Source organism: Cimex lectularius, unplaced genomic scaffold (genome assembly GCF_000648675.2).
Source record: "Cimex lectularius strain Harlan isolate CLEC.00 unplaced genomic scaffold, Clec_2.1 scaffold286, whole genome shotgun sequence".
Lineage (NCBI taxonomy): Eukaryota > Metazoa > Arthropoda > Insecta > Hemiptera > Cimicidae > Cimex > Cimex lectularius.
In genome coordinates this window covers 91,570-118,167 of record NW_019392975.1, presented here as the reverse complement: position 1 = coordinate 118,167, position 26,598 = coordinate 91,570, and the positions used below count along the sequence as shown (strand labels likewise).

At 35.9% G+C, this 26,598-nt stretch overlaps 1 protein-coding gene across 1 annotated transcript in view; it reads left to right on the top strand.

Annotated features, from left to right (window-relative positions):
- LOC106665473 (homeobox protein goosecoid-like) overlaps window positions 1-26,598 on the top strand; it is a 49,037-nt gene that overhangs the window by 5,122 nt on the left and 17,317 nt on the right. Inside the window, exon 2 of the mRNA XM_014391905.2 lies at window positions 8,248-8,465. Within this exon, the coding sequence (XP_014247391.1) occupies window positions 8,248-8,465 (218 nt within the window). The remainder of the gene's footprint in view (window positions 1-8,247; window positions 8,466-26,598) is intronic.

The window sequence follows — 26,598 nt, the reverse complement described above, 5'->3', positions numbered from 1 at the left end:
AACTACTATCGTCAAAGAGGGCAAAGGATTCACAGGATTGGAGACAAAAATGGTATGAAACGATGAAACTACTATTGTGTTTTATGTATTCCGCATTCTTTTCTTAATCTTTACCGTGAGATATTTTGCCAATGAAAAAAGGACACGCATGCCAAAAAAGCACACAGACCAATCACTGAAGGACAGGCGGACGAAGAATGATCAAAAACGACCAATCTAGTATTGTTTTTTTATACATTTCACACTCTTTTTCTACATCTTTGCTGTTAGCTATTAAAAAAAAACAAAAAAAACACGCTTGCCAAGGAAAAACCACACAGACTAAAAGGTCAGACGGACCAAAATAATCAAAAACTACCAAACTACTATTGTTTTTTTCATACTTTTTATACCATTTTTCTATATATTTAGTGCTAGCTATTTTGTCAGTAGAAACAAAAGGTCACGCATGCCAAGAAAAAAGCACATAGACCAACCACTAAAATGCAGAAACGCGTCTGACAGGTCAAAACAGCGAGGCCATGCTGACCATAAAGATAGGAAACTACCCAACAACTATTGTTTGTCATTCAACATTCTTTTCTTCACCTTTAATATGAGATATTTTGTCAATCAAAAATATGAACACACATGCCTAAACAGTACACAGACCAACCACTGAAATGCCGAAACGAATCTGAAAGGTCAAAACAGCGAGGCCGTACGTACCAAAACAGCCCATATTGTTTTAAAGTGTTTTTTTATATATTCCACATTCTTTTCATCATATTTACAATAAGGCATTTTATTAATAAAAAAATGGACACACATGACAAAAATGCACACAGAGCAACCACTAAAATTCCGAATATCTCTGGCGGGTCAAAACAGCGAGGATAGGCGGGTCAAAATCAACAGAAATGCCAAATGCTTTTTATTTTATTGTATTTTTTTAAATGTATATTATAAATTATTTTCGTCAGCTTTATTGTGAGCTATTTTATCAATTAAAAAAAAAATGGCCACGCAAGCCAAAAAAAACCATCTAGATCATTTACGAAAATTCCGCGTCTGACATATATATATGTCTTTATATTTATATAAATATATATATAAAGANTGTATATATATATATATATGTCTTTGCTGTGATGTATTTTGTCAATGAAAAAATGGACACGCATTCCAAAAAAGTACTCGGAACAACCATTGAAATGCCAAAACGCGTATGACAGGTCAAAAGAGCGAGGCTAGGCGGATCAAAATTATCAAAAACGACCAAACTATTTATTGTCATTTTACACATTTCACACTCTTTTCCTATATCTTCGCTGTTAGCTATTTTGTCAATGAAAAGAAAGCATACACAAGTCGAAACATGTTTTACGTTTTGTTGGGGTCATGAAGTTATGAACCTCTAGTTTGGTGGTTTACGATCATCCTGATCCGTCTATACTAGCTGGTTTCATCTAGGGAAGAAGTCTCAGCACTTCAGTGATTGTTCTGTTATATTCCCGATTTTGCCCTTTTTTATTTAAATGATATATTCTACAAAAAAAAAAACAGGAATTGTTTTTCGAATAACGCACGGACCATTAAGAATAACAGTCAGGATCACTAGGATGATCGGAGACAGACTCAGAAACGGTAACAGAATTTTCCATAATCTAATGCATATCAATGCATGACGTGCAGTTTAGTCATTTACTAACTGCGTTTCTTCATTTTGCCATTTTTTTTGAGGGTGGGAGGTTACTTACTTTAACCCATTGTACTCATTGTAAATAAAATAATTAAATACGACTCGAAAGCTACAATACAAAAAGATACACATGTCGAACTAGCACGCTCCTATACTACTCCTATCCGGTGCATGTGCTTTCATAAGTGGCAGTGCTCTCTCAGGAGTCCAGCCGGAATCCTGGTTCGGTTGCGGTTGCCGTCCAGTAATTCCGTTGTAAGTTTTACGGATGGCCCTTCTATGAATCTCTTCGCTGGCTGAGGTTTTGACCTCATTATGGATCCATTTTAAGATCCTCTTTTGTGATAGGCTGCTACTCTTCGCCTTCACCTCGCATGAGGGTAGAGCCTTTAGTGCTGCCTGACTGTCAAAGAAGATGGCTGTCGTCCGGGAATGTATTCCCTGGCGCAGTGTTCAATCGTTATAATTTCAGATTGGAAAACTGTAGCCTATTTACCTAGGTTTACCGCCAGTTCGGTCTTTGGATTTATCCCGATGACACCAGATCCTGTACCCTTGTCGGTTTTGGAGCCGCCAGTGTACCGGTAGGAGTTTGCCTTTAGCGGTTTTCCTTTGGTCCATTCTGGTATCAGTACCTTGTACCTTTTAGTAAAATTGTATTTTAGAGTAGTGGAATCGATCGGCATGCCTAATATGGCTTCTGCCTGTATCTACTCCCTCAGTTTTCATTGTTTATTTACTTGGCCTATCCTGGATGGTTGTCCATTTATGAACCTGGGCTGCTCTAGCTTCTCCTTCGATTAAAATATGAAGTGGTGGGAGGTTGAACACCTCCTAGGTCGCAGTTGGCGTTGTGCCCATGGCAGAGACACTGAGACAAGGTTGTCTTTGGGTGCCACTTAATAACCTTATTGCTTTGGCCGGCAGACTTTTGGTCCACCACACCACCGTCAACCATATGTCAATATTGATCTCAAGACGCAGGTAAGGGGTTAATCCCCAGTTTTTCGCGCAGAGCCTTCTGCACCTTCCCATTCAATTTTGGTTCTCTGGGTGGTTTTAATTAAATGCAGAACCCCTAGATTGGCAAATATGTTAGAGTCGATCTAATCACTCGGCCCCTTCGGTTCAATGATTTTTATTTATTAGATCTATTTTTTATGTAATTTATTTCTGTTATATAACATTTGAAGTTTAAAAAACTAATAACTGATTTTTTATTTGAAAATATACAAAATCGCCGCATAAGCTGGATGATGTTTTTCTTCCAAAAAAAAAGAAAAAAAAAGTTCATATAAATTAAAGAAATCTGGGGTGGTTTTATTCGCCTGGGAAAGCAAATAACACAAAGCGGAGTTTGTAAGTTGCACGTTTTGTTTTCGTATTCGGAGAATATGCCCATTTTGTGCAAGCAATAGGAATTGAATTGGGTTTTGAATATTTTATCGTCCCCTTGCCGGCTCCGGCCATCTCTCTTTCTCTCAAAACTAACATGATTGTCGGAGGGCAGATTATACTTAATCAACTTTATTTACCTAATCACAGGCCGGCATCAATTTTGCATCGGGATAAGGGTTTAGAAAAGGCGGATGGCAAACTAGGGTGAAACTTAATTATGTCCTTACCTACTTAACAATTCAAATATTACATCTACAAATCTCTGTTTACTCGTTCATAACCTACTTGATTGGAATAATAGACGATAATGAATGTATTAACTCCAGTAAGTGCATTATAACTCTCTGTGATTAATGGGATTCAATTCCCGGATAACCCGTGGCTTTGACTCAAAACAATCAATCTGTTTGCACGGGAGCCTTATTGGTCTGAGCTCATAGATAAATTTTAACCCTACCCAGATATGAATTTAAAACTTTTACACATTAGTACGAACATTAAATGTCTCTTTGAGGATGCAGGGTGCTAAGCCGTAATTTGGTCGTTTCCGATCCTTTTGGTCCGCCCATCACCGCCGTTTTCGCTCTTCTTCAGCCGGAAGCTTGCAAATATATCCGCTGAAAATGGCGAAAAGATGACAAAAATACAAAAAACCTACATCTAATAGATTTCAATACTATTGTACAACATAATTGTGACTAAATAAATAATCTCTAAAGCGTAAACTTGTAATTTCTGAAACAGTGAAAATATTGAACCTTTAAATTAATTAATAGCTAATAATAAATTAATTATATATTGTAAATCAGTCAGTTTGTTAAAAAAAAATCTTTATATGTGAAAAAATTAAATGAGCACAAACGTATAAAACTAGATTGCTCTTGAACGTGTAGTTTGTTTGTTTCCAATCAACCTGGTCCGCCTATCCTCGCTGTTTTGGTTGTCTGCAGCTGAGGGCTTGCAAATAAGTACGCTGTAGATAACGAAAAGATGGCCAGATTTCATAAGCTTATAGTTTCCAAATTGTAACTAAACGTAGAATCCCAAAAGCGTAAACTTTGGATTTCTGAAACAGTGAAAATGTTGAGACTTTAAGTCGTTAGTAACTAAATTAATTATATATAGACAATCAGTCATTTTGTGGTAAATAATATCTCTACGTAACAAAATTAAATTAGTACGAACATAATAAACTAGATTGCTGTTGAATCCGAAGTTCGTTCGTTTCCCATCATCCTGGTCCGCCTATCCTCGCTATTTTCGGTCTTCTACAGCTATGAGCTTGGAAATATCTACGCTGAAGATAGGGAAAAGACGATCAAATCTCATAAGCTTATAGTTTCCAGATTTTAACCCAAAGAGATTTGATTGTAACAAAATATAGAATCCCCAAATCGGAAACTTTTTATTTCTGAAACAATTAATACTTTGAGAGTTTAAGCTACATTCAATTAATTAATTGTATATTGAAAATCAGTAATTTTGTTGAAAACAAACTTTCTATGAGTCAAAATTAAATTAACATAAACATGTTAAACTAAGTAGATGACTGTTGAACCTGTAAGTTGTACGTTTCCGATTATCCAGGTCCGCATATCCTCGCTGCTTTTTGTTTACCAGAGACCTTTTGAGATTTCAGTAGTGGCTGGTTTGAGAGCTATTTTATCATGGGTTATATAATGGTTTGTCATGAAATATATGAAAATATATTGGATGACGTGTAGAGTGATAGTTTGCTATGCTCGCTGCTTTCATATTTTAGACAATATTCGTTATTAATTACGTAATAAACATTCAAAACATCTAGACATATTCTATAAAACATGGGCTCGCTTCTACTGATTGAGGCAAGGCCATTAAGGATAGCAGTTAGGATCGGAGACGACCAAACTCAGAAACGGTAACATAGAATTTTCCAAAATCTAGTGTCTTTTCAAACCTTCAGATTGGCAATTTACTGTGTTACTCCATTTTAGCATCTTTTGTTTTGGAAGGAGTTGGTTAGTTAATTATTTTAGACCATCTTTGTACTCATTGTAAATGAAATAATTAAATAAGTATCGACAGCATAGCACAAAACTCATCATTGAAAATGGCAAGAAGCCGAAACGCGTGTGTCAGACCATACCTTGCAAAAAATAGATCGTAATGACCAAATTCATGAACGATCACATAGTCCCATAGAACGTTCCGAAATCTAGCGTCGTTCTATCAATACTGGATGGTTTGACCGTATTCTAACATCCTGCCCTATCTTATCCGTTTTGGTCAGGACTGTCCTCATTTCTCTATCGTTATTTAGGGGCGGGGGGGGGTTGACTTCTTGTAAAATAATTTAATATACATTAAGATCGACATCAGAGCACAAAATGCATTACCGAAGATGACGAGAAGCCAAAATACGTCTATCAGACCATTCCTTGCAAAAAAATAGTTGATCGTGGTGATCAGAAATGACCAAGATCCATGCTGGATACTTTGACATTAATAAGTAACAAAAAAATTGTTTACTATCATCCTGTTCTGTCTATCCTAGCTTTTATGATCATTCAGACGCCTTTCTGCGTATCACTATCGTTATTGAGGTTGGTTAACCCATATTTGGCATGTAAATAAAATAAATAAACATTAATGAATCGACAACATATACCAAGTCCATTACTGAAGATGGCGACAAGCCAAAGCACTCCTGTCAGACTATACTTGGAAAAAAATAGGAAGACTTCAGCAAAATGATCGGAGAGGACGGTTCATCACTTTAAAAATCATTAAAAAACCTCCCTCCAGGACTAGGTTAGTGTGTTTCTGATGATGATCTATATACCTGTCCACCAGTAGGCAGATCAGGAATTTTGGAAACGACCAAACTATAAAAACGTATTGTTATTACACTTATTATAGTTTAATATAGATTTAATTGAAAGATAAACCGCTTAGTTATTATATAGCACGTGTTCCTCCTTGGTTCAAGTGATTGAACGGATTTGGTAAAACCGCTCAAGAGGTCGATCACAATGAAGTTGCAATTTTCAATCACAGTTTTTGCATTATTAAGAGGCTCAACCGGTTCAATTAGGCTTTGTTGAAATACAATTATTATTTGTTAGAGCGGGGCGATGCGAAAAGGGGAGAAATCTGCGGCTGCGGAATCACATGGGGGGACGCCTTCCGGTTCGCCCCGGGCAGGGTTTACGCCCCTCTCGCTTTCACAATTAAGACCCGCCATTAAATGGAAAACTGGATTCATACTAATTGTCCTCACGTAGCTGAAAAACTTAGAGAAAAAGAGGGGAAAACGCGAATGTTGAAAAGTACAAAAAAAAAGGTTGTTGTGCAATTTAGGTTTGTGGGGAAGAAGATCCCCTGAGAGAAGGGTGGAGTAGTTAAGTAGCCGACAAAGCCGTCGAGAAAGAACATGTTCGAATGTAAATCTCCTTGTGAAGTGAACCGAAGGAGCCTTAAGCCCCACGCCAGCCGCCTTACAACACCTTCCACCTATACCGACTCAACAATAAGAGATTTTTCAATAAAGATATCCTCACTTTTCTCTTAATTTGGTTTTTTCCTACTCACAAGAGACGTATTGGTAGGATTTGTCAAAGAAGTTTTGTTTCTTATACTTCCTAAGTTCCAAATTAACTCTAGACATGACGATCTTTTGTTTTTTTAAGTCCGCTCATTCTGGTTTATTTCACTTGGGTTAAAAAGAACTTTTAGTTTTAACTAAAAGAGAAACTGCAACACAATGACTGACAGCAGGGTCGCATTAGACTTGACGAAAAATTTCGGCAATAAAGAATGTCTAGTTGTGGAAGTGACTTATTCCTATATTTACAATAATATATAGGAATATTTGTTGGGTGAAAGCACACAAAAGGTTGGACTGAAATGAAGAAGCGGATAGGCTTAAAAAGAAAGTAACAATTAATCAATCAATCATGAACAACTTGAAATATCCTTCGACAAAATTCCAAGTGGTGTGACGAACCATCTAATTGATAAGGCCTTTAGTCATGGGGGTCAGACTTGGCAGCAAATTTGTCAAAGAAGTTTTGTTTCTTATCCTTCCTAAGTTCCAAATTAACTCTAGACATGACGATTTTTTGTTTTTTTAAGTCCGCTCATTCTGGTTTATTTCACTTGGGTTAAAAAGAACTGTTAGTTTTAACTAAAAGAGAAACTGCAACACAATGGCTGACAGCAGGGTCGCATTAGACTCGACGAAAAATTTCGGCAATAAAGAATGTCTAGTTGTGGTAGCGACATAATTGGTATATTAAAAAAATACGGAATATTTTTAGGTTGAAAGCGCACAAAGGGTTGGACGAAAATGAAGAAGCGGATAGGCCTAAAAAACTATCAATCATGAACAACTTGAAATATCCTTCAACAGAATTCCAAGAAGTTGTGTGAAGAACCATCTAATTGATAAGAGGCCAGATTTGGCAGCAAATTTGTCAAAGAGGTTTTATTTCTTACTCCTTCCCAAGTTCCAAATTAACTCAAGACGTGACGATTTTCCTCTTTTTGAAGTCCGCTCATTCTGGTTTATTTCACTTGGGTTAAAAGAACTGTTAGTTTTCTAACAAGAGAAACTGCAACATAATGAAGGCAATAACAAGGAACGCATCGTAAACTAAAAAGTTTTTTCCAACTGTTCTCTAACGAAGAATAAATGACTTACCGTTGGGCTTAAATTTAAATTAATTTACACCGCAAGGAATGTAAGAAAAAGTGAAATCGCAGCCGGATTCAGGTTTATCAAAACGTGTTGAAGGTTTAGCATAATTTTATGTCATTTCACGTCCAACTATGCTGGACAACGCTTTTAAATTGTGACAACCGTCACGATGAACGAGAACGGAAACTTTAATTTTCAAAGAAATAACGGTTTTCTCAGATTTTATTTTCAACGAATATAACTTTCATTAAAGTGACATTTCTATTATGCAAGCCTCGGTGGACGCAAAACCAAAAGTAGAAATTTTTATCTGGTGATATTAAGGTTTGCCAGCATGTTGTCCGTCTTGTCTCTGTGTTTTCCATCAGATTTATTTTTCCCAATGTACAATGACTACATATTAAGATAAGTTGAGTAACGTTTAGAAGAATTTTAACAGAAGAAGGACTATGTAACATAGGTCATCCATAAACCGTTCAAATTGCAGGCTTATATCCCGGACTTTATCCCGGATACATGGGTGCGGTGGCGATGGCGGTGGGCCAGCAAGCACCCCCGCCGAAGAGGAAGAGGAGGCACAGGACGATATTCACCGAGGAGCAGTTGGAACAGCTCGAGGCCACATTCGACAAAACACACTATCCTGACGTTGTCCTCAGGGAGCAGCTGGCTCTCAAAGTCGATCTCAAAGAGGAACGAGTAGAGGTGAGTCTCAAAACCTTAGTAATTTAGAACCACGGATCATTTTTATACCATTTTGTGCGTAGGATTTAAAATACAATTTGAAAGCTTTAAACTATGTAAACTTTGCTTTGTCATTTTTCACCAAACCAATTGAAATGGTTTCTTTCTCTTGGGTCTTTTTGCTAACTATGCCATGCAGCTGGACAAATGGCATATGCAATCCTCACACGCTTAACATATATGCCATTCTCATGCAGTCCTTGTTACAATTCTGCATTGACGTTATTTAGCTCAGAGTAGGCTTTCTCTGGTTGGATTAGGGCAAAGCCCATCAGATATAGGATTGTTTGGGTATTTAATCTTTATTCTATGTTGTCAACTTTTATGCCTACCTGCAAATCGAACGCCAGTCGTCAAGGAAGATTATAAAGCAGACTTTCTTTTACTCTACTGACTTCTCATATTATTGCTGTGAGCGTGATTTGTATGACCCCATCCAAGTAAAACATAATTTTCTTTGAAATTCTATTGTTCATGCTAATTGCCGATTGATCAAAAACCACCAGCCGCTGTTAAACGTTAAAGATGATATCACTTCTGACCCGTTCGACGATAAGCCGGATCTTCCCTCGGCTACCTGCCATCTTGATTTAGGACCGGTCCTCCGGGGCTTAGATTAAACAATAGTTAATTGTCGTACAGGTAGCCGAGATGATGCTCAAGACGGTAGGAATCCGATAATAGAAGAGTTGTTGAGTGTTTGCTCTGCCGTTTGTTTGCCGGCTCCTTACTTAGGCTGAACAAACAGCGGTCACCGACACACACCACCCACAACTTTTTCGAATCTGACCCTGTCATCCGGGCCCGAACCTCTTCCCCTACGCAATAGGGCAATGACAAAAAGTCCTCGAGCCTTTAAGAAAGGTCTCGGGTTACCGCTGGAGAAACTTTGAAATATGAATTTTGCTCAAGTATCACTAAAACCCCTGAATAAATAAAATTCTTCTTTTTAAAACCTTAATTGTATAAATCATATTCAACCATCACTATTATTGTAAGATGTTCGCAAGTATGACTCATATCCATTCAATAATGATCATACAAAAACATACAGTGAGAATAGGTGGACTTCATAAGCATCACATTTTGCTTATATATTGTTGAACCATTTTTAACCATGAAAATACCGTTGAGTAAACAACTTCCTCAAGACCGGTCAAAAGTAAAAAAGTAACAAATTCACTGATAACAATGTTAAACATGTCTGTCAATAGCGGAACTTCAAGGGTTTGAAGGCATCCACTGAAAAAGTATCAAAAAATTTTGGTGCATGATAAACAGGAACCAGTTTGGCCATGAGCCGTTGATGAACCTCCAATATCGTTCATTCTGGCTTAACTACCCCGTGTATTTACCACCGAAAATCACGAGGTTACTGTAACCAAAAATTAAATTAACAATTCCCATAAGCCAAGCGGCCCTAAAAGCTTTAGGCCAAATATATCACTTCCAAAATAGTTGATAAATACATCCAAACCGAAACAAAACACAACCCGACAATATCACGGGTACCAGACCATAAAGCCTGGGTAATGAATAAGAAAACCAGCTGACCAGAGTAGGATCTGCAAGACAAACTCCAGATCATATATGCCTTCTTCTATCTCAAAATAGGTACGTATAAAGCAATGCACGACATCCCAGACACAGTAAACTGTTGTTAAAGAACCATCGAAAAAACTAGCATACTGTGCTGGGTATTGACTAGCAGTTTGTGGGCTGTTTTTTTACGAGACACTCGAATCTCTAGCCATTCCAACATAACATGCCAACTATGTTATCTTCGACTGCGACTCTAAATATAAGGTTCCATTGGATTGAACCAAGAAACTAGGAAAAGAATAACATGCACAAAGGCTGCAGATTTGGAAAATGTGAGCTTCCTAGTATCCTCATCATCAATTTTGGTCATTTACCATCATCCTGGACCGTCTTTACTGGCTGGTTTCATCTCTCTGCATTTCAATGATTGATCAGTTTGTTATATTGCCAACCTTATCATTTAAAAATAAAGAACAACCCAGACAAAAAAATCGCAAAGTATGGACGAGTTTGACAAAATGTAACTCAGATCAACCACTGTAGATTGAGATAAAACCGTTAATATAGTAATCAGGATCGCAAAGATGGTCAGAGATCAAACTCAGAAACGGTCACCCGGAATTTTCCAAAATCTAGCGCAAATCTATTCAACACTGGATGATCTGAAGTATGTCCGTTTATCCTGGTCCGTCATTCGTGGTTTCATCTGATGGACAAGTATCAGCATTTCAGTAATTGGACTGTGCGTTATGTTGTCAATCGTATCCTTAAATAATTGAGAAAACCTAGACAAATTCCACAAAAAATGGACAAGTTTGGCGAAATATCACACAGGCCAACCAACGTATATTGAGACAAAATCGTTAACATAGTAATCAGGATCGCAAAGTTCGTCGGACTAAACTAAGAAACTTCACACAGAATTTTCCGAAATCTACGCAAATCTATTCAATACTGGATGGTCTGCAGTATAGTCATTTACCATCTTCCTGGTCCGTCTTTACTCGCTGCTATCACCTCTCAGCATTTCAGTGATTGGTCAGTGTGTTATATTGCAACCTTATCCTTTAATAATTGACAAAACCCAGACAAAAAATCTACAAAAAATGAAAAAGTTTGACGAAACACCACTCAGATCAACTACTGTAGATTGAGACAAAACCGTTAACAATGGTACACAGGATCGCAAAGATGGTCGGAGACGATCAAACTCAGAAACGGTCACACATAATTTTCCGATATCTTGAACAAAGATATTCACTACTGGATGTCCTGCAGTAAGGCCGTTTACCATCATCCAGAACCGTACATCCTAGATGTTTTGGTCTTTTTGTTATTTCTTCTTCTCTGTATGTGTTCTTTGTCAGTTGCGGTCTTGTTTAAACTATTATACTCCTCTTTGGCCTAGAGTAAAAGTCTTTGGTGAAAAGGTTAGTTATGGAGAATTCAGATAGGCACCAAATAAATCAGTGTTGCCAATACACAGGCAGAAAAAGAGCAGGAACAACACAACGCCCGCTCTAAAATCACGGGATTTCCTACTATCCTGAAACAAAATTGCTGAAGTTTACATTGCTCTGAAGAAACTTTGAAAAATAATGGCCAATTTCTAGGTATGACTGTCTTCAGTGGTTGGTCTATATGCTATTTTTTTAAGTGTGTTTGTAATAGTCTTTATAGTGTGGTGGAAAAAAAATAACGTAAGAAATTCACAAGTCAAGAAATATTAAAAGAGTAGGTAGATTGAATGATCGGAAACGACCAAGCTATACAAATTATATATTCTCCAAACATTTGATGATTTTGATATACAAGTAGTTTTTAATTTCTTTCTGGTTTAGTTGTAAGAATTGATTGTCAGATTGAAGAGGGATGATCTGATGATTGTGAAAAGTGAGGGATGATTCAATAAGCCTTCCATTATGCGACAGGAAAGAGGAATGGAGCTGTAAATAACACCTCCCATAAATGGCGGCTTATGCTTCTTTCGGAAGGGCCAATTTCCCTTATTAGCAATTAACCTTTTGATCTGAGTCCTATTCGATTCTTGCCCTCTTTCATACCGTGAAAGGGAGCGTGAAGTGAGGATGGATTGAACGAGATCGGTAATTTAATGACGAATCTATCCCGGCGTAATTAATTACCTCAGATTCCAAACGGGGTTGAAATGGATTCGGGGGTGGACTCGTATTGATTTTAAACGCCGTCGCAGCTACCTGCGGAGTCTTCGGGGCTGCAGTCAGGGTATCTGGACGATCGAAAAATGAAAAAAGAAATCATTACGCCGTCTATGAATTTAATCGGCTTATACGAAGGCGAGGCCATAAATGAAATATCGACGAGATATAAGCCTTTCGAAGAAATAATTAAAAGCGAACGCCTTATTGGATAACTTAAATATTTAAATCCGTCTTATATGGTTTACAAGCTCCTTTATTTCCACTATCGGCCAGATCTACTCGATTTCGATTAATATTTCGTCCGTTCAAAATAAGATTAAACCGTTTGACGGGATTTTTAATATTGACGTGAAAAAAACGGGCCTCACCGTTTTATTAAAGGCGAGCGTTTCTTCTTAGATATAACAGATTTGTAACTTTTTTGTCGCTTAAATTGTCTTGTTTTTTGATAAAGCTTTGAGATTAAACAAGAAACCCTTTCTCGGAGGCCACTAAATCACGTTCTGTACGTATAATCGCTTAGCTTTGAGGTGTATCACTTAAAAGCACTTCTTTAAATTGAACAATTGACAAAAACACAACAATTTTTGACTTAAAAGTCAACTACCTTAATAGCTTTCTTAAGAATATAAATCTACTTCTAATGTCGAACAAACTCATTCACTTCGGTATTGTGTTCAAATCTCCAATTGACTTTTTTTTCCACAAAAATAACCTGAAATTATCATTGAAACCTTTAATTATTTGATATTTTGGCTGTGGGTGACGTTGGTCGGTTTGCTCCTTCATATATAGAAAATCTCATCTTAAGTTTAAACAAAAAGATTTTTGTTTCTTAACAAATATAAATTTTCAATAATAAATATAGCGTGGTTTATCAATTATAACGGTAAATTGTTATTAAAATATATACTTACAAGATTTATGACTGTTGGCCCGCTTCGTTTCACTGTATTTAGTTTTTTGTTAAAAAAACTGCAAATTTCCAATAATAGAAATTGCACCATTTCATGAATTAACACGTGAAATTATTTTTAAAATCTATACTTATTAGATTATTGGACTGAGTCCGCTTCGTTTCACTGTTCATTTTGATCCTTCAGATAAAGAAAATCACATCTTACAGATCTTTAAAGAAAATGTATTTTGTCAACAATTGAAATTGCACTATTCCATGAATTAACACGTGGAATTATGTTTGAAATCTGTACTTATTAGATTATTATATTACTTATCAGATTAGACTCTGGGTCCGCTTCGTTTCACTGGTTGCTTTACTTCTCTAAATATAGAAAATAACATCTTACAATCACACACACACACACACACACACACGCACACGCACACGCACACGCACACGCGCGCACGCGCACACACACACACACACACACACACACACACACACACACACACACACACACACACACACGCACACAAGGTTAGTTTTGTCGCTTAACAACAATTTCAATAATAGGAATTGAAAGGTTCCTGAACTATGAAGTCAAATTATGATTAAAATCTTTATTTATTAGATATTTGGACTGTGGTCCGCTTCGTTTCACTGGTCGCTTTACCCCTCTATATATAGAAAATCGCATCTTATCATTTAAAAATATATTTAGTTAGTTTTATAATGTAACAATAATTTTCAATAATAGAAATTGAAAGGTTTATGAATTATCCAGCGAAATTCTGATTAAAATCTATATTTATGTATTAGATATTTGGCCTGTGGTCCGCTTCGTTTCAATGGTCGTTTTACTCCTCCAAATGTAGATAATCTAATCTTAAGTTTTTTTAAACTCATTTTGTTTTATATTATAAATTTTCAATAATACAATTTCACGATTCTTGATTTATGAAGTGAAATTATGATTTAAATCTACATTTATTAAAATTTTTGCTGTTGGTTTAGCTTCGTTTAGCTGGTCATTTAAGCTGTGTTAAAAATACCATTTTAGAAGTATTTTTAAGTCTTTATCCTTCATTTCGTAGATGTAGACCTTACAACGCGACGCTTTTCACATTTCAAAGCAATGATTTGAGTGAGTAAAAATACTTTGGTTGAGCCTAAAATTTCTATCATTGTGTAAAATAATTTTTTCACATCTTACAGGTATTTGTATAATTTGAACAATGTTTATAAATCCCAGGCTCTGAAGATGATCTCATAAAAGATGTAAACGTTGGGACGATAAAGAAAATGTTTTTCTAAAACTACGTTACACCAGACCGCATCTCACTATCTCCAAATAATCATTAATTAACGCTCACTAAACACTACACACATAAAACTATTTAACGCATAGCTGGAAGCACAATTTAAATAAACATCTACAGGAATGTATGTCCACTAGGACCTTTTTTAATAATTCAAAGAAATTCTAGATGTCCGTTTAATAATAAACCGGCCCAACTAATGACCAAACAGATATATTGATTTTGGGAATGGATATTTAACACAAGTGCGTTATTTATTATTAACACCCGTTGGAATGACTGAAATAATGCAATGATGTCAAAATTGATTATACATAATCCAGAAAGTTTTCCTTTCGATGAGATTGTCCATTGAGGATTCCGATTAAAATCGTTTTAAATAAACCAAGAACATTAAGCCAGTCCGTTTTTAAAGTTAGTTTGTTTCTTCTGATTTGTAAAATATAAAATATACCATTAAAAACATTAATTTCACAAGCGAAGCATTTAATTTAAAACATGACCTTTTAGATAGTTGGATGTCAGGGAATAAGCAGGGGGAGGTAAGAAGATGACTGCGTCGATTATTGTTTTTCTTCTTTTTTTAACTATGTTGATAAAATCTGATCTGTTGATAAATTTCTGGAATTTTGAACTGCATGTACTCTACAGCATTTGGTTTGCGTACCAATCCTTACTTATTCCCTTGATGTTACCCAGTCTCCTTAGTTGTAAAAGTAGTTTTTGTTTATTAAATTAATTTAACAATTCACTTCCTTAAAGATATTTTCAATCCACTTAATCACATTTTTCTCACTCAGGTTCCCCAAACACACAACAAATTCATTGCGAGTATAGATCGAACGGCGTCAGGGAATAAGCAGGAAGAGGGAAGATGTTGTCTCATTGAATTCTTTTTTTTTTCATAACCACATTTATAAAATTTTCACATCATCTTCTGCGGTATATATATATATATTTATCTTATGTATAAACAAAATATACAAATTCGTATACTCTACTGTTGTTGGAGAGCCTTGATATTAGTTTTAGAAGTTGTCATGCCTATTAAATTATTTTAATCGACTTAGACCTCATAGATATTTACTATGAATATTATTTTCTCCACATTATTTTTTACTCGGTCTCAAAAAACACAAAAGAATTTCTTGCGAGTTTAGATGGAACGACGAAGCAGGGAGAGGCGAGAAGCTGACTTCCACCATTATTGTTTTCTTTCATTTTCCTTATCCATGTTGATAAAATGTACTCTTTTAGAATTTTGGAACACCACAGCGGGTGGCCGGTTGTGCCTACCTCTCCCTACTTAAATCCTTGATGTCATTATTCAGCCACTTTAGTTGTAGAAGTAGTCTTCACTCAATAAATTATTTTCGCATTGACTTAGACCTTACAAATAATTTTTATCCATTTCGTCACTATGTTCTATATCTCTCTCTCTCCAAACACAGAACAAATCTGCGAATTTAAATGGAGCGACGTCTTGGTAATAAGAAGGGAGAGGCAAAATTATGACTCCTTTCACTGTAGTTTTCCTTTTTTTCTTTACTATATTGATAAAATGTACACAATCATGTATTCTACTGATTGTAGAGATGTCAATACCCCTGCCGCTTTAGTTTTAGAAGTAATCTTAGCTCATTAAATTATTTTCGTATTGACGTAGACCTTACAGATAATTTTTATCCACTTCGTCACTATGTTCTATCTCTCTTTCCAAACACACAACAAATCTACGTGTTTAGATGGGGCGACGTCTGGGAAATAAGCAGGAAGAGGCAAGATTATGACTCCTTTCACTGTAGTTTTCTTTTTCTTTTCTTAACTATGTTGATAAAATCTACACAACCATGTATTCTAATGAGGTTTTAGAGGTGTCAATAACCCTACCGCTTCAGTTTTAGAAATAGTCTTTACTTATAAAATTAATTTTCATGTTGATTTAAACCTTATAGATATTTTCTATGGAGTTTCATCAACTTCCTCAGAGTATTCTTTGTCTTTGTCTCAAAATTAACAGCAAATCTGCGAATTGTGGCACTTTCCTATAGCTCTGCAGAACCTGCAGATCGTAGACGCTGTACTATCTTAGATGACCATCGAGTCTTCTGTGAATCTTCAAGAAACCCTTTGAATTGAAGTCTTTTCCTGCTTCTTTTGATCCGTTCTGTAATTTCTTCTTCCAGATTTTTTTTACGAGGGTTCGCAACAGCAGAGGTCATAACCCAACCATATATGGTCATATCAACCAGAAAATTCTTGGATTGCTACTATCAAATGAGAGATTTCCAAAGATTCATTTTTAGAACTTAAAAAATAAATCCATTTCATAGAGTTTGGTTGAACATAAAACGAATATAATAAATCAGTAGTATTTGTGAGATTTTTAAAGTTTGAGTAGTGAACTTGTTAAAACATCAAGGGGCTTTCATTGCAATCGTTTTGATGTAAATGTTTATTATGAAATAATAATAGGTCGTTGTAAACATTCGTTTTTACCTTAATTACATGGTCAACGAAATGAAGTGAATAAAACATGTTGATACTGTTGGATTGCGCAAGGTAACAGGATTACCGCGGTGTAGCGTAAAGGTAGGGTAGCGATTGGGCGAGGACTAACACCGGTCCCTTTGATATGATAATCGTTGTCATGGCAGCAAACTGTAACTCTGTATAATGAGAGAACCTTTTCTTCTCGGCGAACACCAAATCCAGAAATATTCCAGCTCGCTACTCTTTGTTTTGTGTATATTCCGCCTGCCCCCCTGTGTTTTTTCTCTCCCTTCTTTCCCAATCCGGCGCTTTTATTATTTCCTTTTGCCAGGTCGGCCCTTAGCCCAAGACTCTAATTGAGTAGCGCTATCATTATTCGAGTCACAGATTACTTTGATCTCCGAACAGTCGACGATCGGAGTCCATGCAAAGTGAAATTGGATTGAAGCCTTAGAGAATATCTAGAGAGAGAGAGAAAGCCAGGGTGAGAGTGAGGGAGAGAGAGAGTGAAATAACAAGGAACGAGATTGTTGCTTTGTGCTCAATACTGTTAAACTCATTTCTGAACGTAGTATAATCCATTTTACCCGCTCCAATTTTGTACAAAAATAATTCTTTACATTTTTTTCCAAGTATCCAAAGCATAACATGGAAGCTGGTCACAAATAACGAGTACTATAAAATGATTTCAAAATAATCAAAAACAGGACAAATCAAATAATACACACAGTATTAGTGACCGTTAGTCGATAATTATTCCGAAATCGTGAGATGCGGTCTGGTATGATGTAGGTTTCAGAAAAACATTTTCTTTATCGTGCCAACGTTTCGATCTTTATTGAGATCATCTTCAGGGCGTGGGATTTACGAACATTGTTTACATTTAACAAATACATTGTATAAAATCACTTTTTTCCACATCCCATATGTATTTGTTAAATGTAAAAACGCTGATTATTCTGTTGATTATGAGTTTAGGGTAGCGATTGTGATGGAGGATATGTTTGTGTATTTTTATGTTCTTGTGGTGAAATGATTCATGGCTTAGGGTAATAATTCTGTGAAGTAGCCCTTTGGCCGTGTTTATTATTGTATGAAGAGGATGGTATGATGTAAAGTTGAGGTAGCGATTCTTTCACGTCCTACATGTATTTGTAAAATTTAAACAACGTTTATAAATCCCAGGTTCTGAAGGTGATCTCAATAAAGATCGAAACGTTGCCACGACAAAGACAATGTTTTTCTAAAACCTACCTCACACCAGACCGCATTTCACGACCTGTAAATAAATATTTCAAATATAGCGCATTATGATTAACTGATGCATTTGCCATCTTTCAGGCAGTTGGATCCGAACCTTGTACCATTTTTGTGATGGCTGTCATATTTCTATTTATGCTATATTGGGCAGTTTTGTTTCTTGAACAAAGAAGAAATAATCGTGTGTTCGCCCATTGATCAACAGAAACGAGAGGAATGATGGGAAACAGCCAAGCTACGATTTTTTATGTATTCCACATTCTTTTCTTTATATTTTCTGTGAGATATTTTGTCAATCGTTAATCAAAACATGGACATGCATGTTAAAATAGCGCACAGGCAAAACTCTGAATGCCGAAACAGGTTCGACATGCCAAGACAGCGTGGAAAGGCGGACCAAAACGATCGGAAACGACCAAAATAAAAGCTCAGATTCATTATTGGTACTTTGACAACTAGTTAACTAATGCGTGCAGTTGCTACTTTCATTTCTTTAAAAAAAAGCAGGACATAGTTGTTTTAATATTGTTCTAAAAGTAATTCTTAACATACAAGATGACCTATGGTCTAACTTACCTATTGACTGACGACGGGTTAAAACACTTAGAAATACTTTTTCCAAATTAATTTAAAATAAAATTACAAAGGCTATACTGGGTTCGAACCGAGATCCGGGAGAGAAAACAAGTCGGTATTGCTAATCACTCGTCCTCACCTTATAAATAATTTGCAGCATATTTCATATCTATTTTGTAAAAATATATTTTATTACGAATGAACAGTTGAGCAAAAATATACAAACAAGAAAACAAAGTTTAAAGAACCCGAAATTCTATCTGTCTCTCTCCATCACTCTCTCTCTTTCTCCCTCTTTATCCATCTCTTTCTCTCTCTTCATCTCTTTCTCTATCTTTTTCTATCTCTCTTTACCTACTATCTATCTATTATCTATCTACCTATTTAACTCTATCTCTCTCCTTCTCCTTCTCCTCTCACTACCTTTACATCTTCCTACTTGTCTTTACTTATTTATCTCTACATCTCTATTATTAAGCAATCACAATCAATAAATAAATAAATACTTTTTTAACTGCTTATAATTCTGTCTCTCTCTCTCTCTCTCTCTGTCTCTCTCTGGCTCTCTCTCTTATCTCTCTCTCTCTCTCTCTCTCGCTCACAATCTCTCTCTTTCTCTTTATCCCTTTCTCTCTCTTTACCTCTCTCTCTCTCTCTCTCTCTCTCTTTTCCCTTACTCTCTCTTGTTCTCTATCTCTCTTTTTCTCTTTTCTCTCTCTCTTTCCTTAACTATCTCTCTTCTATCGCTCTCTCTGTCTTCATCTGAAAATCTTACTCTTTCTCTCTCTCTATCTTTCTCTACCTGTCTGTCTGCCGGTCTCTACCTCCCCTTCAACACTCTTTCTTCTTCTGTTTTTCTTTCCCCCCTCTCACTCTTTCTATCTCTTTTCTGTCCCTCTCTTACTTTTTCTTCATCTCTCTCTCTCTATCTATCTCTTTCTTCTTCTGTTCTCTCTCTTTTTTTCACTTCTCTTTTCTTTCCCTCCGAATACTGAAGGAAATCTAGTAATATATGTTCGAACTCGTTTTGCGATCTAAATAATTCAAAAGTTTATACACAGTTTTAGTACAAATAACCTTTTAAGTTTTAGTTTTTTGTCTTATAATGTATGGAATAAAAATGGTATACAATTGGTATCTTTTATTGGAATGAAAAATTAAAGGGCGTTATATACGTTAACAAATTAAAATAGCTTCAGCACCAGAAAAAAAACCTGTTTTATTATTTCTGCGTTATTTCAAATTCTATTTATCAAATTTAATATACAAAAAAAATTAACAATTAATGAAATTTTGAACAACGGGGTCGAAATAAAGTGAACAGTTTAATGAAACAAACAATCCACTTGAACACCCTGAGAGTCGGGTGTGGACGGGAGAACTGATATTTTTATAATTGCCGTCCGAGGCTCAGCCCTGGGCCGTTTGATTGGAAAATGATTTAAAAATAAATGCCGTCCGGCTTTAATAAAGCCAACCAATTAGAACGTTACAATTTCGTTTGTTTTTTTGAGTGAATGCATCTGCGGCGGCCTCTTTGTGCGACACTGGGCCCAGTTCGCTTTGGACATTGCTTAATTAGCGTAGCGGTGTAACTGGAGGATTAATTATTAGCGAATCGAAATATCACTTCTTTCTCACTTACCGGCTGAAAACAATTTTTCATTACTTTCCATTATTTATCTGTATATATGAAGGAAGATGGAATGGATGTAAAAGGATGAAACAAGTGGCAAATTAATATACATAATATAGAAAGGCTAAACGTGAATTTCATTTCTCCCCCTTGCTCATGCTTATGGCAATATTCATATTGAGAGATTGGATGTTATCAAATTTATCAACCTGATATAGACAACTTCAAGTTTTATCCCTCGCCCACTTTCGCCTTATTCCCCCTTTTTTCATATTTACCTTGTTTTCAAATTGCCAGATATTGTCTCACAAATTTCACACTTCACATGTACATTCCCCCAGAACGCAGAAGTAATATCGGCACCGGCGTATGGATATGAAAATTTCAATCCTCAATTTTGTCTCCCATTCCCTCGCCGATTCTTTTATAATAAAAATATATATATCATTCCATTTGTTTACACAAAGAAGACGTTTTTATCTTAAATTTTCCAAAGCGAGTTGATCGACACTGTTCTTACTTTGTTCATTTTCTTGGAAGAAAACCGTCCTTCTACATGTCCAACGGATTTATGTTATACCCAACGTACACCTTTACTTGGAAATATCTAGGTTGATTAAAAAATTCATCTTTATTGAACATTTTCCCATAAAAAATCTATCGGATATGTTCTATAATTATAGTACACCATTGAGCTCTAAATCATCTAGGATGCCGCAAAACAATCTCTCTAGGTAATAAGTGTAGCACTACCTGTCCCCGCTTATAATCTTGATGTCAATACTCAAGCGGCTTTAGTTGTAGAAGTAGTCTACTTATTAAATTATTTTGACATAGATTTAGCCCTAAAAGATATTTTCAACTCACTTCGGCACAATGTTCTCTCTCTAGGCCTCAAAGTACACAACAAATCTCGTGCGAGTTTAGATAGAGCGACGTCTGGATAATAAGATAGGAGAGGCAGAAGTTGACTTCTTATATTAATATTTTCTTATCTGTTGATAAAATCTTCCCTTAAAGAATTTTTAAAGTCCATGTATTCTACAATAATTAGCCTGTGGTACTTGCTTCTCCTTATATACTTGATGTCAGTACCCCAGCCTCTTTAGTTATGGAAGGTAGTATTTACTTATAGAATTATTTTCACATTGACTTAAACCTTCTAGATATTTTTAATTCGCTTCTTCACAGTGTTCTCTCTCTATATCTCAAAACATGCAACGAATCTCCTGTGAATTTAGATTGAGCGACGTCAGGGAATAAGCAGGGAGAGGCAAAACGTTAACTCCTTTCATTGTTGCTTTCTTTCTTTTTTCTTGTCCTTCCTTTCCTACCCTTTATTAAAATCTACATATCCATATACAATTCTGTGGTTTGAGAGCTTTGATGTAAATACCCCACCCGCTTTAGTTTTACAAGTAGCCTCGTGAATAAGCAGGGACAAGCAAGAAGCTGACTCCTTCCATTAATATTTTTTCTTTTATCCATGTTGATAAAATCTTCGCTTCGGGATTTTCAAACTCTTCACTGTACAGTAGTTAGCCTATGGCACCTGCTTGTCCCTACTTATATCCTTGATGTCAATACCCCAGCAGACTTAGTTGTAGAAGACTTTGCTTATTAAATTCTTTTCATATCGACCCTCGGGAATAACTTAGATTTTAGGATATTTTCTATGTCGAAGATTATTGCATAAAATTTTCTCTCTCGCTCTCAAATCGCGCAAAAAATTTCTTTCGAGTTTAGATGGGACGTCAGGGTAATCAGTAGGGAGAGATAAGATGCTGACCCCCAACCAGTATTGCTTTCTTTGTTCTTATGCGAATTGATAAATTTCCAATGTTTAAATTTTCGGAGTTAAGAAAAAAAGATAAAAAAATTATTAACATTTGTTTCCTGGCTTGGTTCTTCAAAGCTATCAGCATTAAACTTCGTGGTCCGATTGACCAAATAACTTCTTTCAATTAATTAATCTTTATGTAAGGTGTTGGTTGAAATGAAAAAGTTAGTGTCACACCCACGACCTTCGGCTCAATACGCCGCTGCTCTACCACTTTTGCCACGATAGCTCAAATGGTAGAGCAGTGGCGTATTGAGCCGAAGGTCGTGGGTTCGAATCCCGCTCGTGACGCTAACTTTCATTTCAACCAATACCTTACATAAAGATTAATTAGTTATCAAAATGGTTGCACTTCATTCTTGGCGTTTAGATAATCTTTATTAAGGGAAATGCTACTTTTAAAAGGGGGATGCTTTTTAAGGGAAATAGTACTTTATGAACAACTAAAAATTAGTTTTAGCCATCTTCAGTGTTTGGTCTGATTGCATGCCTCATCCTGCTTATATTCTTGATGTCACTACACAGCCTCCTTAGTTTAAGAAACGTTCTTCGTTTATTAAACAGTGAATCGATACAGAGAACTACTTTGTTCGAAATGAAAAGTTATATGGACATTTCGGAGATTATTTCAGTTTGTCACATTTTTTTAAATCGTATTAAAGTATTCAAAGTACAGAAGTGTATTTTATACAGTAACTTTTTAAAGGTACAATTGTTTTTATGATTAGATTGTGATTCGCGGGTGGACAGAATGGCGGATCACCTTGGTGACGGGATCAACTCAGATTTACTGAAGGCGATTTATTTCCTCTTGTAAGCCCCGCTTCAGCAGTAATATTGGGGGTCCCTTCGCTCTTTCCCGACCCTCGATATACAATATTGCATTAACTGAATATGACTGCAACCCTAAACGTTCGAATTCTGGAACGTTTATTTCAAAAGAACGATCAACTATGAAGTTGTGTGTTAGCTTTCTATTTTTGTTGTTTCCGTTTATGATAATCCTGGTCCGCCCGTTCTCGCTGTTTAGACAAGTTGGCGAATCTGAAGTAATATATACTGAATTAGAGTATACATGATTTTTGCCATTCTTAAGTGGATCATTTCGCCTGCCTCTTCCTGCTTATATCCTTAATGTCAGTCTTAACTTGGTGAAATGCTAAAATCGAAAAAATAGCAAAACCAAAAAAAACTGGATTTTTATTTATGTTTAGCCAATTTTATTTTATATTATACAATTATAGACACAATATATGTTTTTGTCTCAAGACATTTTCACGGCAGGATAATAAATGTAAGTTTGTGGTCGTTGCTGATAATCCTGGTTCGCCCGGTCCCGCTGTTTAGACAAGTTGGCGAATCTGAAGTAATATATACTGAATTAGAGTAGCACATGATTTTTGCCATTCTTAAGTGGATCATTTCGCCTGCCTCTTTCTGCTTATATCCTTAATGTCAGTCTTAACTTGGTGAAATGCTAAAATCGAAAAAATAGCAAAACTAAAAGAAACTGGATTTTTATTTATGTTTAGCCAATTTTAGTTTATATTATACAATTATCGACAATATTATGTTTTTGTCTCAAGACATTTTCACGGCAGGATAATAAATGTAAGTTTGTGGTCGTTGCTGATAATCCTGGTCCGCCAGTTCCCGATGTTTAGACAGGTTGGCGAGTTTCAAGTAATTATACTGAATTAGAGTATACATGATTTTTGCCATACTTAAGTGGATGATTTCGCCTGCCTCATCCTGCTTTTATCCTTAATGTCACTGTTAACTTGGTGAAATGCTAAAATCGAAAAGATAGTGAAAAAAGAGATGGAAACGACCTAACAATTTTTATTATTTTGGAAAAACATTCTATTTATATTTATAAGTGATTTTATCATAATTTTATATAGACTTAGACGTTGTAAGGCATTAAAAATACAATGATGCATTTTAAATCATTAAATATAGTTTGTTCGGTATCAAAATCGTTATTTTATAAGACAAATTAGCCGTATTTTCTACTTGAAATTCAACTTTTTTGTCTTCGGAATCTGTTGTTATGCGAATTATATTCCACATGGATGAATCGCCGAGGGTTTTGCCATTTTTCAAACTGGGTCAAAGGTTTTTGTTCTAAGACTCGGGATTTAGGATCGGGTTAAGTGGACTGATTGTCCTAAGCTATTCATAGGGCGGCTAAAGAGAGCGCTGGGAAAGCGCACGGTTGGTTCAGCTGCCCTTCAGCTCTGTTTTTCTTCTCTGATTAAAATTAGGGTTCAGTTGCCCCCGACGGGACACTAAAAGAGAGGGAGATCGATTAGAATTAGCTTGTCACGAGACAGGAAACACTTTGGAATAATTATCTTTTATCAATTTTCCCCCGGGAAATTGAACCGGGTCGGAAAGTTTCTCCCGGCTATGTTTGACACCCTCGGGCATGATAAAGGGGGAAACGATCTGAAAAATCTTCTTTATACAATCTTACAGTTTATTAAACGTTTTTCATAACTAAACTGTACTGATTTAACAGAAAAAGAATCATTTTTTTAAATTAATCTTTGGAATCTAATATTTTGATAATCTTGGTTCGCTTTTCCTCGTTGGTTCGGTCCATCTGATTTTATTAATTCACCTGGGTGCAATTTTGTCAATAATATTTTTTTATAAGTTGGTAAAAAACACACAGACCAACCATTGATGTCAGGGAAAAACTGGCGGAAATAGCCATACAGGGATGATCAAAGACGAAAAATATTAAGTACATCAACTCACATACTTAATAAAATATTAAAATGATGTACGAAGGAGAAGCATGAGTACAGACCCTAGTAGATTAAAAAGAAACATAAAGGCTAGAAACAGCGTAAAACAGTTTAGCTTCAATTCTACAAAAAAATCGCTTGTCTCATGTATTTTCAACTTTTAGTTAATATAATGACAAGAAATTTATTTTCTTATTTAAGTTTATGTTGAGCTTAGCCTTTCCAAAAGACGACCAAACTACGGATTGTGAGGTCATTATGAGGTCTGATTCAATCATTTTGGTCTATCCAAACATGTACATAAACCCAGCGATGAAGATGGCGATAAGTCGAGGGAAGGAGGACAACTTAACACTTAGATTAATAATATATTTGTGAATATTTTATATATATATCTTCATAGACATCTTCAGTCGCTTTAGGGGTATAAGTAGGGAGTGTCTGTCTTGACCCAGTACAGAAGATGTCCAACCATGGACGGAAAATTTCAAACTATAAATCCACATCAATTCGAATATTCAGATAAAGTCAGTAATGAAGATGGCGAGAAGATGAAATGAGATTGACAGCTTAACGCTTAGACTAATAAAAAGTACTACAAAATAATAATAAACCAAATTCGGAGAAATTTCTGGCTCCCTTGAAGATATATGTAAACGGTAATACTGCATCTCATTATCTAATGTATTATAATTGTACAGATGGTAATCTGTAGTTTGATCATTCTGGTTTTCTTACCTGCTTTGTCAACATCATAGACCGCTTAAGAAAATATTGTCATCAGTTGTTTATATTTTCTTAAAATCGATGGTATATGAAAAAAGGTATAAACGAAGGTATAAAACCACTGTAGATATTTTGTGTATTAACCGTTTGTCGTCGTTTATATTTGATTAACGCTGAAATGCGTTCGATGGAGACAGCTTTGGCGAAACTACAAGTAATTAAACTGGTTAATTTATGATATAATGAACCAAAAATGAAGGGATAATTGTCTATCCCTTTAATACTGATTTTCCCCGGTGAAATTAAAAGATAAAAAATTAATCGCTGTAGTATCCAATTAGCGTTGCCATTTTCGAATTCAATTATTTGTTAAGCCGAATCAGGAATGCGTCCCTCGCCGACTCAATTGCTTGCTTTTCCATTAATGTACAAATTCAACAAATGGAGTTAAAACCGGGTACGCTTGCGAATTGCGGCCAACACAAGCGGAGGAATTACAATTTAATTCATAGCCGAGTTGGGAGAATTAAAAAACAAACAAAGCGAGCGATCGCCGGATTTATCCACTCTTTTCACTTGAAATTAAATGAAAACCGGCATAAAACGGAAGTGGCGGAAACGGCGGGGCCTTCGGCGCGCCTGTAATTAAATAAAGGCTCGGTAGAATAATAAAGAAGTAAGTCTAGCGGGCGTGCAAACTCTTTACAAGCCGTTGGCTAATTGTAAAACTAATTACACGGTAGCTCGAGGGCCAATCCGGTTTTCGTTATTAATAATAATAAGGGACCGGCCTCCAGATTTGCCTCGATATCCCCTCGATATCCACGGCTCCTTTCAGTTAATATTGCAAGCCCAGCCCTGGGCG